General features: G+C 38.9%; 1 protein-coding gene across 19 annotated transcripts in view; it reads right to left on the bottom strand.

The window, feature by feature from the left end:
• The window catches only part of ARPP21 (cAMP regulated phosphoprotein 21), a 186,661-nt gene that overhangs the window by 95,088 nt on the left and 73,078 nt on the right, over positions 1-18,495 (bottom strand). For 13 of the 19 annotated variants that reach the window (XM_010712996.4, XM_085226556.1, XM_085226564.1 and 10 more), the window contains exons 2-6: positions 4,352-4,520; positions 2,508-2,713; positions 2,071-2,112; positions 1,628-1,663; positions 751-840 (exon numbers count right to left, since the gene is read on the bottom strand). In XM_010712996.4, coding sequence (XP_010711298.1) covers positions 751-840; positions 1,628-1,663; positions 2,071-2,112; positions 2,508-2,675 — 336 coding nt within the window. In that variant the 5' untranslated portion in view covers positions 2,676-2,713; positions 4,352-4,520. The remainder of the gene's footprint in view (positions 1-750; positions 841-1,627; positions 1,664-2,070; positions 2,113-2,507; positions 2,714-4,351; positions 4,521-18,495) is intronic. The other 6 variants (XM_085226560.1, XM_085226561.1, XM_085226567.1 and 3 more) reach the window with 2 other exon arrangements.

Genomic DNA, 18,495 nt, shown 5'->3' with positions numbered 1-18,495 from the left:
GTGCTCATGTTATTTTGGTTTTAGTTTGTGTGTTTTATTCAAGTCTTGTTCTTAGCAGGCAAACAAAGAAGCATATCTAAGGTTTTCCAACTGGGGTATTTTTTGAAGTGGGTCTACAAAGACTGCCACCAGTGTTAGGCTCCGGGGTGAAGGGACAGAACTCTATCAATCACGGGGAATACAACACTACCAGTACAGATAGACTCAAAGACAAGCTTTTTGATACTGGAAAGTCTACACCAAGAGTTTAGGAAACAAATGCCACTTGATAGAAGGCACCCTTGACTCTTCCAAGGTATTCTGGAGAGCAAAGGACCTGTAGATTTTAAGTGAATGGGATGCTGTTATGACCTGGAGTCTTAGAGGACCCAGAAACCAAAGCATATTCATAACTGTATCTGGTGCAGCCTCAGAAGAGATAGCCTTAGAGAAAATGACGTTAATATTCTTTTTGATTGTTACTACTTGTTTTTTTTAATTTTAGAAACTGAATTCTTTCGAATTCTTTTCCATTTGCTGAAATTTTCAGGGGGTCTGGAAAAAAAAGCAAACAACACCCTGTGACACAATGCAAAACCAGTATTTCAAAATAAAGTTCACGCTAAACCAGATAACTCCATAAAAATGTGTTCATTGTCAAACGTAATTTTTCCCCCAAGAAACACACTTCTAAATGCCCAATTAAGTAATGTAGCCATGCAACAGAACTTGGAGGTCAACCATGCAGTTAACAGCAATGACTACACGTACCTGATTGTCGTGAAGGGTTTCCGCTCCTGGGCGAGGGGATGACTCCTCACACACAGCAAGACTCCGGACCAGCTTTCCCTTAGCTCCTGACTGAATAAGACAGAAAGAAAACAAGAAAAAAAAACACTCCTGCTGATCCCAGGTCACATAAACAGCACGTCAGCTGTCCCTAAACATCCCGAACACCTACCGAAGTACATAAACAGCTTTATATGACTTAGATACGGACAGAAAGCTGTTGTAAGCTATGAGCCACATATAAGGGGCAGTTTCTTTGTGCTTTTAATCATTTTTGCTATGGCTCACTTCCACTAAATCCACTAAAAAAAAAAAAATCAGAGTAGATCATCCAATACTAATAAGGAACAAGATAATAAAACACTGAAGTTTTACAGATTCTCAGCTTGGAAAACTATAAGATCTTCAGCTGCCCTAGAAGCTCCTTTGCTCCTCTACACCCCTCTGCCCCATCTTGGAGTAAAACAACCTCTGTTGCTTACATCAAAATTAAACCGTTAAAATAATATTGAAACAAACATAAAATGCTCATTATCAAAGCAAAGGGAAGAAGTATTCTCCTTCCTCATTGGCACACCCAGTCTAACATGAGCACACGAGCCCACAAGCATGTAAGTACTGGAGATAAATAACGGGATGCCTGACATATCTTACCTAAAGGAACTCCTCTACCTTTGTGCAACAAGATTAGAGGTAAAAGAAAAAAGAAAAGGAAAAAACAGCCAAACAAAAAAAAAAAACAAAACACCACAACCAACCAGCAGAAGGCCATCAATTCAATCGCAGACATATCTGACTCAAATTCTCCATCCGAACATGGCAGCTTATCATGCAATTCCAAACAGACACGGACCCTTACCTTAGATCTCTTTTTCTGCTGGTTTGCACCTCGTTTCTGGTTATAGTAAAAAAAAAAAAAAAAAGCAGCTTTCACTTCAGTAGGAAATGTGCATAACAAGAGCATTTCCGATAAGTAAAGAAATTAAATCATTTCTAAACCAGTATTTTAATGAGGTGCTGATTGCAAGAAACAACTTCCCCAAACCCAGTCTGGAAAGCAAGAAGAACAGAGAATCACCTCTGCTCACCTTATCCATTTTAAGAACAGGTACAATCAGCACAAACACTGCATAGCGTTTTGTAATTTTTGCATAGAATAGAATTACAAGAAAAGACATACTTAAGTAAATGCTTCCCCTCTCCAAATGCCTCTTAAATTGTAGTCTCCCCCTTTATTTTATATTCCATTGAGCAAAATGGATTTAGACCCCCTCATTCGACAAAGTCTTCTTGTTAAATTACCTTCTTAGGCTTTGCAAAACAACTTTTTGTTGGCAGTAACACCTACAAACCAAACCACACATTAAGTAATTATTTATTAGTATTACCTGTAAATTCATGAGATCAAGGTAGTTTTCTAAATCCCCAAAGAGGGAAAACAGTCAAATATTTCACCAAGCTCTAACACAGACGTGTAGGAATTAACTTCTCAGAAAAATTAATAACATGGACAGCAGCCTAAAGAGCTTGAAAGGTATAACAGATAACAGCATTTATTTTACAGGGAGATAAAAGGATCCAAACGAAAACAAAAAAACAACGAAAGCCAAAAAGAGACAAGTCTCAAATTATGAGGGAATAAAATAAGGGAAGCGTAGGCAATGAAAGAGGTCATAGAAATGGAAGTGCAATGATAACACATCAATATTTAACGCACACATTCGCTACTCCCATCTTACCTGCAGCTCTGTCTTGCCATCGCTCAGTTTTTCCTCTTTCTCCTCTTGTTCTGAGCTTTCAGATTTATTAAGGATACAGTTGTCTGGGGTCGCTTCTGAGATGGCAGACTCCTGCTCTTTCGCAGCTTCCTCCGCTGTCTCCTGGTTCAATTTACCTTGCTCAGACATTCTTCCAGACAGAAATTAAAATAACAAGATTTGGTGACCTGAAAGGTCAAGATACCACAACACAAACACACACACAGAAACACCAGGGATGAATTTTTATTTTATTTTTTTTACAGTCCCAGGCAAGTCATTTCATTCCCTTCAATAAATAAACCAAAGTGAGGAGCTCAGGAGTTGAGAGCTACGTACGCCTCAGCTGAAGTGATGTATTCAATTGACAGCATTGGCTAACAGCAGAATTGGGATAATCAAGCAGAGCTCCAAACTAAACACTGCTGCAAGGGGGAAGAAACAGCTTTAAGGCAAGGCTCTGAGACAACTGGGTGAAGGAAGGGGTGGCGAGGGGCTCTGCAAAAGAACTCAGTGGCACCAGGCAGGGAAGAACCCACCCTGCCTGACAGGCGGGCAGGCATGTGCTCCTTCCCCTCCCCTAGATTTTTTTTTTTTTTTAATTTTAAGAAAACTACAGCCTCAAATGAAAGAGAATGAAAAATAAAAGACAAGCACCAACAATGATATTGTGGCTTTTCAACACTCAACCGTGTTTTCTGTATATAACAGAAGCCTGTGGTGCTCAATATTGGTTAATAGTAATAATAAAAATTCAGTTGGAGAGGTAATAATTCAATATAAACACAAAATCTAAATTTGGCAATAAAACTCTCAGGTCTAGCGTTTGCAGGCATCAAACTGACAGCTCCATTATTAAAAGTCTAAACCTCTTCCTAAGCCCCATGTCACTCTCCAGCACTCTGGAAATCCTACAGGATGCCCATGACAGGTATTTCTAATAATGATACTCTAACCGAACTGCATTTACTCTTAGCTCACAATGGGTTGCTGTACAGAAGCTCTAAAAGCTTTTCAAAATTAAAGCCTATTATTATTTTTTTTCCCCCTCTAGCACCCTCTTCAAGCCTCCCCATTGATCAATTGTCAAATGAGACTCATGACTAATTTAATTATTTCTTCCTCCCCATCCCTTTGGCTTAAAATGCATCTTCAGGAGAACCAACCACAGCTGAGGAGTTATTTCCACTAGTCTTTCACAAAATCTCCCTCTTCTCTACAATACAGTGGCTATTAAGAAAAACCCCAGTTTGACATGTTTCTTTTTACAGAGTCTAATCAATACTCAGCAGATTTGTTAGCACTCAGCTTCAATTTTTGTAAAGCTATGCTTTAAGTGAAAAAATGAAGTGTACTAGTATTCTGTAGCCTTATTTGTCCCAGTTTTTGCTTTTTTTTTTTTGATATGATAAGCAAATAAAACAAAATCCTTCCAATGTTACATCAAAATGCTATTTCGTCAGAGAGCTGTGGATTTTGCAAGATAGGAAACTACATGGAATATTAAGCTTATAAATTTGATTGCAGAAAGCCAATTCAAGCTTTGAACTATCCTCATCCCCCTACTCTTCTACCCAGGAGGAGTAATGCTATTGGTTAACCTGCAGCTATAGCTGATGCTTCGCTAAAATTTCAAAACGTGATGACTTGAGACCAAGAATTGGTCTGTTAAAAGGTCCTTAATTTCCTATGGATTTATAACCAAGACGCGCACGTACACAAACTCTACGTGTGCATATCATCCCACAGCTCATCTACATGCTCACACGACATTTAAAAACCAGTTATAGTCATAGCTAGGCAGCTACGCTAAAGAAATAATTTACCTGAAAAACTGCTATAATTCCCACTGTCTTCCTAGCGTCTTCTGTTGCTCTTCGCTAGTTAAGTCCACACAAATGATCAACGACAACTTGAGTCCCATGTCCCCATTAGCAGTTCAGCATGCCAATCTCCATGCTGCTTCTTCAGAGAGTTTGATGGATCATCGTCAACCTGGAAAAAGACAAGAAGTAAATAACAGTAACAATCATGGTATGGGTAAGGATGCAGCAGACAAGACCAGATTTCTAACACTAATGACCGGCTTCAAGTAAATCACTTTCACAGCTTGATCCAGCTCCACCTGTCTCAAAACTGCCTGCTTCTTCTCTAATGAAGGCTGGAGCCGGCTGTTCAAGGCATAACAGCTCCTACGCAAAGAACTAAAATTAACAATTGCATTATGCATTGAAGATTACTCACTTCAATTCTAACCTTTTTTAGTGAATTCCAGCACTTCTCATTAAAAAAAGCACATATACATATTTATATATAAGCTCATCTGTTTGCTTCAACAGAAATCTCTGAGGGCATGAGCAAGAAAGACTTGCTTGTTTTTAAACGACAGCTGCTGCTCCAACTAGAATTTACATCTTCAAATAGGACTGAAAATCAGCTAGATGGGGGTTTCTGGAAAGTGACCTCCTTTGCCAGGGAGGTGAACTGAGGTTTAGTAAGCCAAATGTAAGTTGAAATGTTCAAGAAGGGGAGGTGGATGGGTTTGAAACTCTACTCCCCAAACAATGCCCAAAAGAAGTTCCTGCTGTACAATAGGAGACCTCCAGGTTATCACTGGAGAAATACACCTAAAGATTTGCCTCACTGCATAGAGTTGACTGCACTGCAATCAACATATGCTGTTCATCAGGAGAGTGTTGGCCAACTGAGTAACCGGTGTGAAAGAATGTGAGCATTTTGGGCCAAGGCTGATCTGCCAGCCATGGCTGTGTGCTGAGCTGTCCACCCCCCAGTGCCTGTGCACAGAGGTTGAAGCAGTTAGTACACGTCACAAAAATGGACTACACTCTACTTGGAAGGAGAAAAAAGAAAAGCTGAAAATCATCCCAGATTCCTTGTTTCCGAGGCATACTGAAAGCCTCACCTGGCTGCAGCTGCCAGGCAGTGTTGGCAGATCACAGGAGCTTCCAGCATTCAAGTAGCTGGATGTCAAGACACCAAAATGCAACTCAGCGTTGCACAAAATCAAGCCCTGCTCCCTACAGAACCTCAGGCACAGAGGAGAAGAGCACACAGCTCTACGAATTTCTACAACACCATAAACTTACATTAATGAAAGCATTTCCACAAACCACTTAATTTGTGCAGAGTAAGACAAAGTACATGAGCCCACTCACACGTCAGTATTTCTAGCAGGGCATTTTCAGTAATTTATCTCACAAAGAAACATACTTTGACATGATGAGAGTGGCAAAGCAACAGCATGGAAAATTATGCCTAAGCACTCAGGCACGTACAAAAATATATTTAATAGAGCCAACACCCAGAGAGGTGGTGGTGGCAAACCAATCAAAAAAAAAAAAACCCCAACACCACCACCACGAAAATTAAAAACAAAGAAAAACACACAGAGAAACCCAAAGTTGTACAGTGCATTGCAGTTTCACCTGGAAAGCAGCCAGGCAGGGAAGATAACACTGCAATCAAACACTTCCCAAACCAACTAACCTGTACCAAAAATCAGAACACAAACGATTATTTCATGACTCTTCAGTGTACAATGCAGTATGCATTAACTAATCATTAAACTAACAGAACAAACTAAGAAACAAACCCCAAAGCAAGCAAGCAAGGAATATCACATCTTGGATGTGATCTCCTGCAACTCCAACAGAGTTCTATGCCATTGATGCTGAACACAATCTTATCATGCTCAAAGACATACCTTCACAATTCCCCCTGTTGTTGTAGTTAAGATTTCTAATGCCAACGTAATTTTTCCATGGAAAGGTATGAGAAAAAACCACAGAATCTTAAGTTAAAACAACTCAAATTTTCCCTGAGAAAGCAAACAAGTAGAAAAATAAGCTTACAGTGTGCAGCTACCATCTGTCAAACCTGCAGTGACAGCATTTCTTGGGAAGATTTTTAAAAATTCATCTGATTTTATTTCTGGGGATAAAAAAAAATAGCAAGACGACAGGTATGGCTGAGACATATATCACTCAGTCAAGCTCTTCGTCTTCGTTTAATATAAATTCCCTCCTCCTCCTCCTCTAGGTAATTTACAAGTGATGACTAATCACTTACATACTACAATACGTAAGATACACTTCTGGTTGTTTGGGTGGGTTTCCAAAAGGACTCAGATTTCTATAAAATACTTCAAGGGAGGATGCAAATAGCAAAATGGCATCAGGCAGAAAATAGCCATTAGAAGTGAGGCGTTTTTGATGGCACACGCATTTCTATTTTCCGCGCGTTCCCAGGATCCCCAGTCACTCGGTGATGAGCACGCTTCTCGCTACTGTCAGTCCTACGGTGACAGCTCTGCCATGGAGAAGCATACTGGATCATTCTCCTCCTTGCACATCAGAAATGTCAGCCCCGATTTGACTGCCAGACCTCAGCGCTGGCGTGACGCAGGAGGCAGAACACACGCATTTGGAGCTTTCGACCTCGGGAAGAAAGGTGTTTTTTGCCTAGCAACAGGCTTTGCTCTTCCTCATTTAAAAGCAAGTCTTATATTATACAGTGTTGGGATCTTAGATGTGGTCTGCAGGAGACTGCAGTAACATCTGAGCATCTAATTCCTTAATGCAACATGAGCATCGCACGCAGCATGGAACAGAAGATCCAGGTGCTCACCAAGCTGTTTGTAGAGCTTCTTCCAAAGAAATCGCACCAGTTAGCAAAGAATTTATAAAGGCCAGCTGATTAGCATATGCTGTAGGATGAAAATGCTGTTTTTTCTTGAATTGTTTTCTTTATCAATAGGGCTTTTGCTTCAAAAGCTGAGGGTACTGCTGTTCAGGAGCAGATGCTGCCAGAGCCCAAAGAGAAAGGGCTGCAGGAAGGCACGTGCTCACATGCTTGCATAACACGCACCACACACATCCCCAGAAAAGCTATAGGAAGATGTATACTTAGGTTAATGCACGAGTTTAGAAACTATACCAAGATGAGCTGCCAAAAAAAGAAAAAGGCAGAAGAGAACAATGAGCAAAAGCATTAGAAAAACCACCTCACTGAACATCTGATAGATGATCACCAACTGAAATTAAATAGCAAAGCTTTTAACAAAACCCATGACAGGAGAGTAAGCGTTCCTGTTATTAGGTATCAGCAAGTGCCTCCATGGTCACAAAGGTATTGCCCACGTGTGTTATCTGAAGAGGAATTTTGAGATCCTTATGCTTAGGCACAGCTGCCCAGAAAAGTTGTGATGCCCCTGTGATCCCTGGAGGTGCTCAAAGCCAGGTTGGATGGGGCCATGGGCAGTCTGGTCTGGTGGGTGGCAGCCCTGCCCACGGCACAGGAGTTGGAACTAGATCATTTTTGAAGTCCCTTCCAACTCCAGCCATTCTATGATTCATTTAATTTTGTTAAATGATTAAATTTCATTTAGTCGTTATTGTCACGTGCTCTCTCAGAGAAGATGAGCAGTTTTTAGCCCAACCACTTTAACCAGGAGCAGGCAGCACAGCACACTCTGCCCAAGTGACACCCAAATGTATTTTCCAAATAAAGCCCTGAAGTATAGAGGTAAAAATCACTCTCCCACTGTAGGAGGTCAGGCACTACTTCCACTATGCAACGCATACCACATTCATACTGATTCAAAGACAGCTTTAATTCGTTACTGCTAGCACCTGGAAACCACAGGAAATGGATTATAGCATTACCTCCAAATCATCAGTACACTCAGCCTTCAACAGTGTCAAACTCCCCATTATTTGACCCTCATTTAAAAGTTTCAGCATCAAGTAATTCTGTGGCTATCTCAGGGTTCATATTGAAAACGAAGCTCCAAGTCTGTCAGCACTTTGAAGCAAAGTGTTAGAATACAAAACTTATTAAAAAGAAAAATTAAAAAAAAAAAAAAGGCAAATAAAGTAAATCCCAGAGCTTTCGTTTTGAATACTCTACTACTCAGCTGTCTTCTGGATCTGCATCACTAAACTGGCCATACAGAGTGCTCCCTTTCTGTTTTCCCACTGAAATTCTTGTATGCACATGAAAGCTGCCTGCTTTACCTTAAAACATAAATATTTCTTAAAAAGTGTTTGAGGCCTCATTTCCCACCTCCTCTTGGTCTTCACTTTGTCTCCTCTCCATCATCATCACAAAACAGATGTCGCAATTGCCTACATCTTTTGCTCCTACATGCCGTAGACCTTTGCAGATAGAAGGCTATTTAGATTTATTCACAGTTGGCATTTTAACACCAACTGTCAGATAGCAGAGACCAGTTTTTTTATTTTTTTTTCAGGGCTGGCAGAAACATGAGCATCTTGCAACAGCAAGCTACTGATACACCTTAAGCAATCCAGCAAATCATCTTCAGCAGCAACAGCATGCAAATGCAACAGAAACAGATGAATTAAACTACTCTGGATAAGACTTCAGATTGAGACATCCAGTTGTCTTCTAAAAAGAAAAGAGGAGAGAGCAGAAGATAAGAGGAACAGCATCCCAGCTGAACTCTGTATTCAAAGGCATAAAGACTAGCATTGGCTTTCCTCTCAACCTGCACATAAAATCCAATTTTTATGAATTACAACAGGGATGAGACAATTGTAAATACCAAAAGTTATAAAGCACAAAACTTTGCTTTATAACTGATTTCATTATTTCAAAGGGATCTTCTTGCTCCTGTGGATTGCCACCAAGATTTTTCGCTTTAATCCCCTGTCAGAAGACCTCACATCAATGTCATCATCTTCAGCCAAGCAGCAGCAATGATGTTCCCTTTAGCTTGTTTTATTTCTGCAAAGCTAGAAGCTTTGCCCAGGAAAATAAATAGTGATGGCCTACAGGGAAAGCCTGTTTACGTACTTAAGAAAAGGCTCAAAAAGTTGCTCTTTTATCTGTCATAATAGCCATCTGAAGTCTTCCAGGATCAGCATGAAAGATACAAGATATTGGTTGGACTGGCTAATAAATGTCAATCACAGTAGTTTATCAGGAGCCAAGCAATTCCCAAACTTTTAACAAGCTAATCCAACATATAAATCAGCATCCTCACAATGAGCTGTTTGCTTTAGCCCAGACTTCAGAGCACGCATACCAATTTGTGTCTCATTCCCAGACCTAATTTTGACAAATTTCCCTAGAATTGAAGTCATTAAACTACCTGGTCAGATGCTCCTTGGTGGAAAACAGCTCCCATGACTCCTAACACAGAGACACAGTGGTTCCCAGTCACGCTTTCAATTCACACAACTCTTCAGTCAGCACACACAAGTCATGTTAAGTTTTATAATGACATCAATAACCAATATAGGCAAATAAATAATTGAAAAGGGACCAGAACTCCCTTGGCTCTATTGCTCGGCTATCAAAGGCAATCATATCCCAAAGCCCTCTTGAAAGGCTGATCAGCTTTACTTAAGGATTAGAGGGGCTCCAAAGAGCACACCAGCAACATGTCAGGATGTCCAAGAGCCTAGACAGGACACACTCCCCCACTATCCCGTTGCACACAAGCCTTTCCTACATTCTACTTCTTGTGCCAACAAATGTTTATTTTCACTGCTTTTCTGACTTCTTGACAGTCTTCCTGTGGGGAATAAGTGCACATCACCTCGTGCTCTGCTGCAAGTTTAAGAAACACAACTCCCTTTAATTGTCACTTACACAGGAATATGCTGTTTCCATTGTTTACTTTCAGTCTCACTTTTTATCCATATCTTCCAGTCATCACACATTCAGTCCACTTGTTTTCATACATAGCAGCTAAAAGATCAACTTCATCTCCTTACTCAATTTTTCCTAAAGACATCTGCATTGAAAGCAAATACATTATAAAGAATTCTGTCTGAACAGACTGCAGGTAACAAACAAGTGCCCAGAGAAGTCATTATGCCCTATTCTGTAGGCCTCAATTACAGCAAACAAAGCAGTTAAGTCCAAAAAGAAAAAACAAAAAACTACACTCTAAGTACTTCTAGCATATTCTTTCAATAAAGCTTTCTGAATAGGCTCATTCAAAACAAAAATGTATCTTACATATTTTAAAACATAACATGGGACATGGATGGCAATGACTCATAGGCAATTGCTTTACACTTCTTCCCAGCATTACCAGTGGACGAAGGCAGAACGAGAAGGAAAATGCTGCAGGAACTGACCAAGTATCACTGATCCTCTCACACACTCTTGATTATTTTTTTTCCCCTCTCCCAATTTATATAATGGTGCCTATATTTCATCCTGCCATCTCTTGACAAATTAGGTGCATTTTCACCAGCGCTAGCTTAATTGGCAAATCCTGAAAGAAAATAATTGCTAACAGCAAAGCAGCATTATGCTGATGAACCAGACCCATACAACAATTGCCAGAGCAGACAAACACTGACTGCTGAACAGCAAAAAGCTTTCACACGAGAAAGAAAAAAATATTATATTTCCCCCCAAAAGTCTCTTTTGGTTACGGGAATTAATACAGTAGCTGCTCTTTTTTTTTAATCGTAATACAATTTTCATAAACAAAACTGGCCTGCAGCTAAAGAAAAATTCTTCTTTTTAGACAAAAGAATTTTAAAAAGCTATAAATCTCCAAGAATTAAAACAACAACACTACGAGGTATTTCCCTTTCACTCTGCTGCTCAGATATGGCACAAATAGACTCTCCATATTAAGAGACAACTGGTATCAAGCTTGTATTAATGCACGACAAGTTTACCAAACTCATATTCCAAACAATTTATGTAGCTACAGCTCGAGCCTCTTCTACTACTGGCAATGATCACTGGACCTTTAGGGAGTTGCCAGGGTAAGATTGTTTTATAATTTTTATTATTACATTATTATTTTATACTTACCAATGCAGACACACTCCCAAAATTTCTTTTTGATCATGTTTTTGACAGTATATTGGAATATATATTCTTAGCTCTTGGCTTCTTATGGACATGACTAAACCTGGCAGAGCAAAGTCCAGGGCAAACAATTTGTGTAGAAACAATTCCCTCGTCAATAAAGCTTATCTTAGTAGGTATCAGTATCCTGCCTAAAATCTTGCATGGAGCAGAAACAGTATCTTAACAACGTTCAATCTAATGGGGACCTGCACCTCATTTTGAGCTTTCAATTTCCTGATCACGCTCACTTTTCCTTGTCACATTTTTCTCTTTGTTTGAAATGCTTCTGAAGGAAAATTAAACCACAGCAGAAACAACATTAGTTATCTTACCGTTTCAACACTACACGAAGATTATAAACATATGTATTATAAATACATATTTATACAATGTATCTGTACATTTTACATATTTGCATTTTATATTTTACTTTATATTTATATAAATATCAATCTTATTTTGTCCGTCCCATTTTGGCTGGTTTTAGGCAATGCAATTAAATAAAAACCCCATTCTAACAAAAGAATGCCAAAACACGCCGTGGCTTGAAATCAATGCTGTATACTGCCATAGTATGAAAAGAAAAAGAAGGAAAAAGAAAACTAAGACTGTGACTTAGAAGCTAAGATGGCAACTGATTAAAGGTATGTTATAAAAGCCAATGACACCATTCCACATATCTGCACAGCACTCCAAGCACTTACACACCAAGTATTCTCAGCTTACACTCAGTTGTAGAAATAAAGGAAATCAACATCCTCTCAGTTCCCCTGCCATCTCCAAAAATGTTGTTGGAGATTCCCAGCCTATGTAACCGCTCATCTTCAGAAAAGTATGGATATAGATCACATTTCCTTCTTAGCAGCCCCAGCCCAATTTGGTAGATATTGCAGTCAATGCCTTAAGAAAAGCAAAGTGTCCAACCCAAGCAGCAAAAAACTGAGCAGAGGTAAGTTTGGGTATTTTACACTGGCATTCTAAGGGTTAGGGAGAGAAAGAAATCTTCAAAAGCAGTTACAACTGGAACTTGACAAACAGCAGAAACCCTGGTTTACATAAGTAGGAGGGCCAGTTCCTAGAGTGGATTTAAATCTTGAAGATATCCTGCCAGAAATCCTGTGGTTTCTGCATTATGTTTGCCTTTTCCAGGGGGTAATTCCAGCCTCTGTGTGATATTGTGAAGAAAAGAAAAGATAAAAAAAAATCTGGATCTCTATTTGTGCTTTTCAGGGAAGTAATTATGATATGCATGAGAAAGAAAGCTAAGGAGTTTTGTTAAAAATGTAATTGCCCACTCCACTTGTGCCTAGCCAGAAGTTTCATGACACATGAACTCATAAAAGAGCAATGAACACACAAGCAGAAATGAAATATTCAAGCCAATGTCTCCAAGGAATATGTCCTGAAAAATTTAAAGTAGAAAACATATTTTATCCAAAAGTACACTCAAAATCCACTCAGAAAAACAGTGAGGGTTTTTCTGAGTACTTTAAACCTTGTTATATAGATTGAAGTCTCCTCAAGTTCAAATATCATTTAAAAAAAAATCTTAATATCCAAAATTGTGTTTACCTGCTGTGAAACAATCTGTCTTACTTGGCACAAGAAACCACTAACTACATCAATGGTCCAAAAATACCAAGATTTAAATTACAGAATAAAAGCGCAGGACAGAAGTTCTATACGCCATAATATGTCCCACTGCCACTGCACAATGGTTGCACCATCATTCTTTTCTCATTGCTGTGCTGCGAATCAAAGAGTGAAAAACAATCTGATTATAGAAAGTAGAATGCTGAAATGGGAGAATGGGGTATAGTTTAGTGAACGTTGAAGGAAAAACAGGTGCTGGCTCTGCACTGACTGTAACAAAGACAGACCTCCGTGCTCCAGGTTCTTTAAAGTAAAGTTGTATTTTCAGGTTTCGGTGCCAGCTAAATGGGACTTTTGTTTAATACTTTTTGGAAAAATAAAATGCAATCACAAGAATTCAGGCAGCTGCCTATAAACGTTGTGAATGTTTCAAGTACTTCATAGCTTCAAATGCATCGAGTTCTCCATCTACAATTTCACGTTGGCTGGATATGAATGTTTCAGTGCCCTACTCTAAATTGTTTTCTGGAGGCATCTAACTGTCTTTCATTGATTAAGCCCAAAGATTTTAGTGACATTTAAGCAACCTGAGCATGATTCTAAGTGCCTCTCACACAGACCACTGTCACTGGTACAGTTCTGCTGCCAATTTAAGAATGAAACATCATTGGATTAAGACTCCAAGTACACATTTTATTCCTCATTTGCAAATAGTCCTCTTAATGAACAAAATACAGTTCTCTAAATATCCAATCACATCAGTACTTGGAAGATACGTCACATAGCTAAAAATTTGGTCCAATACTCCTGGGTTTCTAATAAGGGAAGGAAAAATGAACTTTTCCCCTCACTGAGAGCCTGAAATTGCTCTTAAAATCAGCTAGTTTCCAGCATCTCACAAACAGGCGATAGTTCAGAAACTGGGAGCAATTAGCAGGGTTTGCGTTTTCTCCTTTGAAAAAGAGAAACCAAACAGAATATTCCACAAACTAAACGGATTTGCTGTGTAAGGGGAGGAACAACACATTTTCTGAAGCACCCAATGACATAGTTCAGTAGTTTGTTTTTTTTTTTCCACCCCACATCACAACAAAGTTCCACCTTGAATGCAGTTCACCAATTTAATCACATTCTGAGTCCAGGCTGACCTTCTCCTTGCAAGAACTAGAACCATAACTTTACGCAAGGCAGAATCTGCTTGGCCAATATTTCTTAATACATAATGCTATGCTTTTGAGCCTCAGGATTTATTTTGATATCTTCAAGATTTTCAATGGCTGATGAAACATGACAACTATGAGAAAGGGCAAGTCAATAACCACTCTGTCATCGTAAGCTTCTGAAGGACCGTGATCTTTCCTGCAAATCAGGCTTCCTCCTAAAAAAGAACTTACCCTAAGCATCGTCTAACTGCAACGTTACAAATTTGTGACCGTCATTTCATCTAGCATTAGAAATTATCTGCCTCACAACTTCCTTCAAAAGGCAATGAAAGAAGTAAAACTAGGATCCTGTATGTTTCGCTTTATTTAGAGCACAGTCCGTTAGCAAAGCCAATCTTCTAGTTTAATATTGCTTAAAAACATCGACCTACTGCACAGCCTGAAACACTGTGAAGTGGAAAAAAAAATCACACTTTCATATAAAAGAATAAAGCACAGAAATTGCTTAAAGTCTGGTATTTTACATGCCACAGCATAAAAAAAAATATCACAGAAAGTACTTATGAAATTTGGTTTATAACCATTAAACAAAAATAAATAAATAAGTTAAATTTCAGCACACGTTTAAAACACCCCCAAACTTGTTAAGTATAAGTGCTGACTATAAGCACCAGTTTTAGCAGATATCAGCAAGAACAAGTGAAAATAACCACACACCAACATCTCTGATGGAGATTCACTGAACTTGCAGTAATGCATGACTTTCAAGTACATACGACTGAATGAAATCTTCCAACCTGATGGAAAAAAAAAATATATAGTCCGAAATACCAAGTATTTTCTCATTGTAAGACATATCAATAAAACTAGTAATTATTTGACAATGTTAAAGTTATAGTAATATCTGAAAACAAATCTAGAAAAAAAAATAATTTCCTAACAAAAACATATTTGAAATTAGCTTCAGTTGACTTTAAAACTTATTTTTAAAAATACTTCTAATATTTACAGTATGAAGTTCTATTTCTGAACAACGTTCTCTACATTCTCCTTAAAATACCAAATATCAAGTTGACTTTCCGGGAAATCTTCACTGAAAAGGATTGAAAGAGCTACATTTTTTTTTTTTTTTTTTCTACTTAGTGTACCTGATAGTTCTCAAGTTTTACAAATCAGCACTGACTTCTATACACAAGTACATACAGAACAGCCAGACAAGTGGCTCATTTAATTCTCCTAAAAGTGCAACAGGAGAAAGTTATTTCTTAAAACCACTGGATAAGTCAAGAAATAAAATACCTAGCAGCAAATTCAGTGCTGTAATTTACTTTGTAGTAGTTCCATGGCTACCATGAGTCAGAAAAATTGTGGGCGCTGAGTTGTTCTCTGAATATTTAAGTAACACGTTCAGGAAATTTGTATAATGTAGGAAGGACAGTGAACAAACGCAGCAGCATCTCGTGCAAACGCATCACACAGACAAATGTACTGAAAGCTCAGTTTAAAAACCATCAGCTAATTTTGTTTCAAGTCAATAGCCATGCCAGAAAAACCCCAATCCTGTCTTCCATGAACAGAGCACTGAAACCACCTTACACCCGGGAGCTCAGCAAGCTTTATGCCTAAGGGCTATTGCTCTGTGCATCAGAGAACAGCTAAGCAGACAAAAATGTCAAAGAACAGCAATTTCTCTCTCTGCCTCTTCAGAATCCTCGTTCTCGTGAAGAATTACACAAACAGTTCACAGAAGAAAAACCATGCAAGACCTCTCTTCCAGTATATGACCATAAAAATATTTGCTTTTATTAAATCTTCACCCTGATCTATCAGAAGGGAGTCTTGAAGCTGTGATTTTAATAGCCGCTATCTCACGGCGCATTCTTCCAGCATCAATCCAAGATGATCAGCAGTTGCCAAGATAGAACTATGAAATGAAAAGCTGGAGCTCCTTTCAAATATTTCAGAAAATTCTTTAAAGTATGATTTCAAAATCTAATTTGTAACTTCAGCTAGAAGATTAAACGGATTACAGCCACTTTAATGAAGAAAATATTTTTTCATCTATTTTATCCAGCATCCTTGACAGCAAGCTTTCACAGCAGCTGCTGCTAACCCTTAAATGAGGGCCGGGAAGAGCTGGATCCTGGCTCCACCCCCTTCCAATCATTCAGGTACATTGCTTGCACCTGAGCTCCCCTGGATTGGCCCTGCCTTGCCACCAGGTGCTCCATCACTGGTCCAGGCTGTGACTCAGGATTTTTGCTACAGTAGGATAATAAAGACCCTTAATCATTCATTTATCTCCGAGGAAAGTTGGACACCTAAGCAGCTTGTATCCTGGGAAAGTCTCAGCTTCTGGCCAATGATCTAACTAAAGGTTTCCGCATCACAAATGAAATTACAGCAAACTGAACAAAATCATTTCAAATGCAAAACCCTGCTGCTGTTTACAAGCAATCACAGAATTGCAGGGACTGGAAGGGACCTCAAGGGACTGCTGAGTCCAACTCCCTATCTTGCTGCTCCACATAAGCTTTCAATTTCAACAAGGCTCTTACAAAGAGGATGACAGGAGAAAGTTTGAAGGATAGCAATAATTCTGACTAGTAGCCATCTTCTTGAGCTGAGCAGAAATTATCATACCCTTGCAGGACCTGCTTCAAGACAACTTTCAAGACTATCAAAGTTACTACATAAGGTATGCAGTATAGCCTTACATACTAAGGCTAACAGCTAAAACATTCAAATGTTAGAGAGTCTAAGTGAATAAGATTAAGGAAGGATGAGATTGGAAGCGAACTAGAAGATGATGCTGACAGCCCAGGAATCCCACCACAGGATGAGACAACAGATGAAGGCTTGCTGTGTGATCAGGGTAACTCGCTGATGGGAGCTTCAGCACACACTAGGGGTTTGTTGCCTCACAGGTAAAGGTTTTAGTAACCCCTGATATCTAGAAACGTAGCCTTGGCATGGGAACTGTTAATTGTATTGCAGAACAAGAACCAAAGGCTTTCTACTACATTGCAGAATGGTCCCACACCTGCCGGTCGGCAATATAAACATGTAGTACTTTTATCTGCAAGCTAAGAAAGTAACATTTCAATCCGTTTTTCTAAAGCCATTTATCAGAGATCATTTGGAACTCACTGGGATGGAACATGGTCATAATGGAAGCTTACTGTTTTAGAGTTTTCAATTCACTGCACACGCACAAATAACTATTTCTTCGTCTATCTGTTTTTGCTGCAAAAACATTAAAAGAGGGAGGAGAACTGGTTGCTATGCAGAGTTCACAGGGATACCGAGCTGGTACTCGTGACCTGATTTTTATCACCAGCGGGCACGAAGAAATTTACATGCAAAAGAAAAAATACATTAATGTTACATTTCAAGAGAGATTTTAAACACACAGAAGTAGAGATTTTCAAAGTGATGATTCCCATAGCATGCATAATGTGTTATAAGGAATATTATCCATTGGTATATTCTACGTTTTATGCCTTAATACGTATGTGCAATTTAGCATGGTTCTGATTGTTGGTGGAACCATCAGCAGCCATCCGAACAATTTCACAGCCAGAACTACAGCATTGTACTAATGGAGTTTTGGTACATAATTTCCTTGTTTGTGTAAAAAATAAGAGAAGAGAAGAAAGGAAAAGTTACAGGAGTTAGGGGAAGAAAAGAGAGGAGGAGAGCTATCACTTCTCCTGCTGTAATTTCCAAGTGTATGTTACACTTGGTTTTAAAAAAACAATGAAGAGAACCAAGTTTTAGGAATATCAGCATTTATACTAACAGACTTTTAAAACACCTTGCAAGAAAATCCACTATCCTTTTAGACACTACTTGCTACTGAAAGTTCAATGTGCGGTACCACCTACAGAGCTGGATCCCCTCTGGGCTCTCAGTAAGGATGCAGCCAGCCAAGGAAAGACTTTTGTCTCTCAGTCAACTTAAAGACCTTTTGTTTTCCACTAGCAAGTCATTAGAAGGTCTTCTGCAGGATAAATGGCTATCTCTCACTTAAAGTGATTTGCCTTAATATTTAATTTAAGTTTTGCACATTTTTTCCCCCAGTTCCTAGCACATTTTACGTACAGAGATTATTAAAGAGGAAAATTTTAACCTTCCTTTGATTGTTTTCTCCTCTGAAAAATCCAAACATGCTACTGCTTTCTGAAAACTTCACATTTCAAACTGCTGGAAACACCTGGTTATTTCTAAGAAGTGTCTTTGAAGAAAAGGAATACATAGGGAGTTCACAGCACTTTCTCAATTCTTTTCTTCATCTGACTTCTTCTAATCCACATCCACTTCAATTATTTCTTAAATCCATGCAAGTT

The sequence above is a fragment of the Meleagris gallopavo genome, chromosome 6 (genome assembly GCF_905368555.1).
Source record: "Meleagris gallopavo chromosome 6, MGAL_WU_HG_1.1, whole genome shotgun sequence".
Classification (NCBI taxonomy): domain Eukaryota; kingdom Metazoa; phylum Chordata; class Aves; order Galliformes; family Phasianidae; genus Meleagris; species Meleagris gallopavo.
Note: the sequence above shows the minus strand (reverse complement) of the source record. Positions and strands in the feature narration are given on the sequence as shown.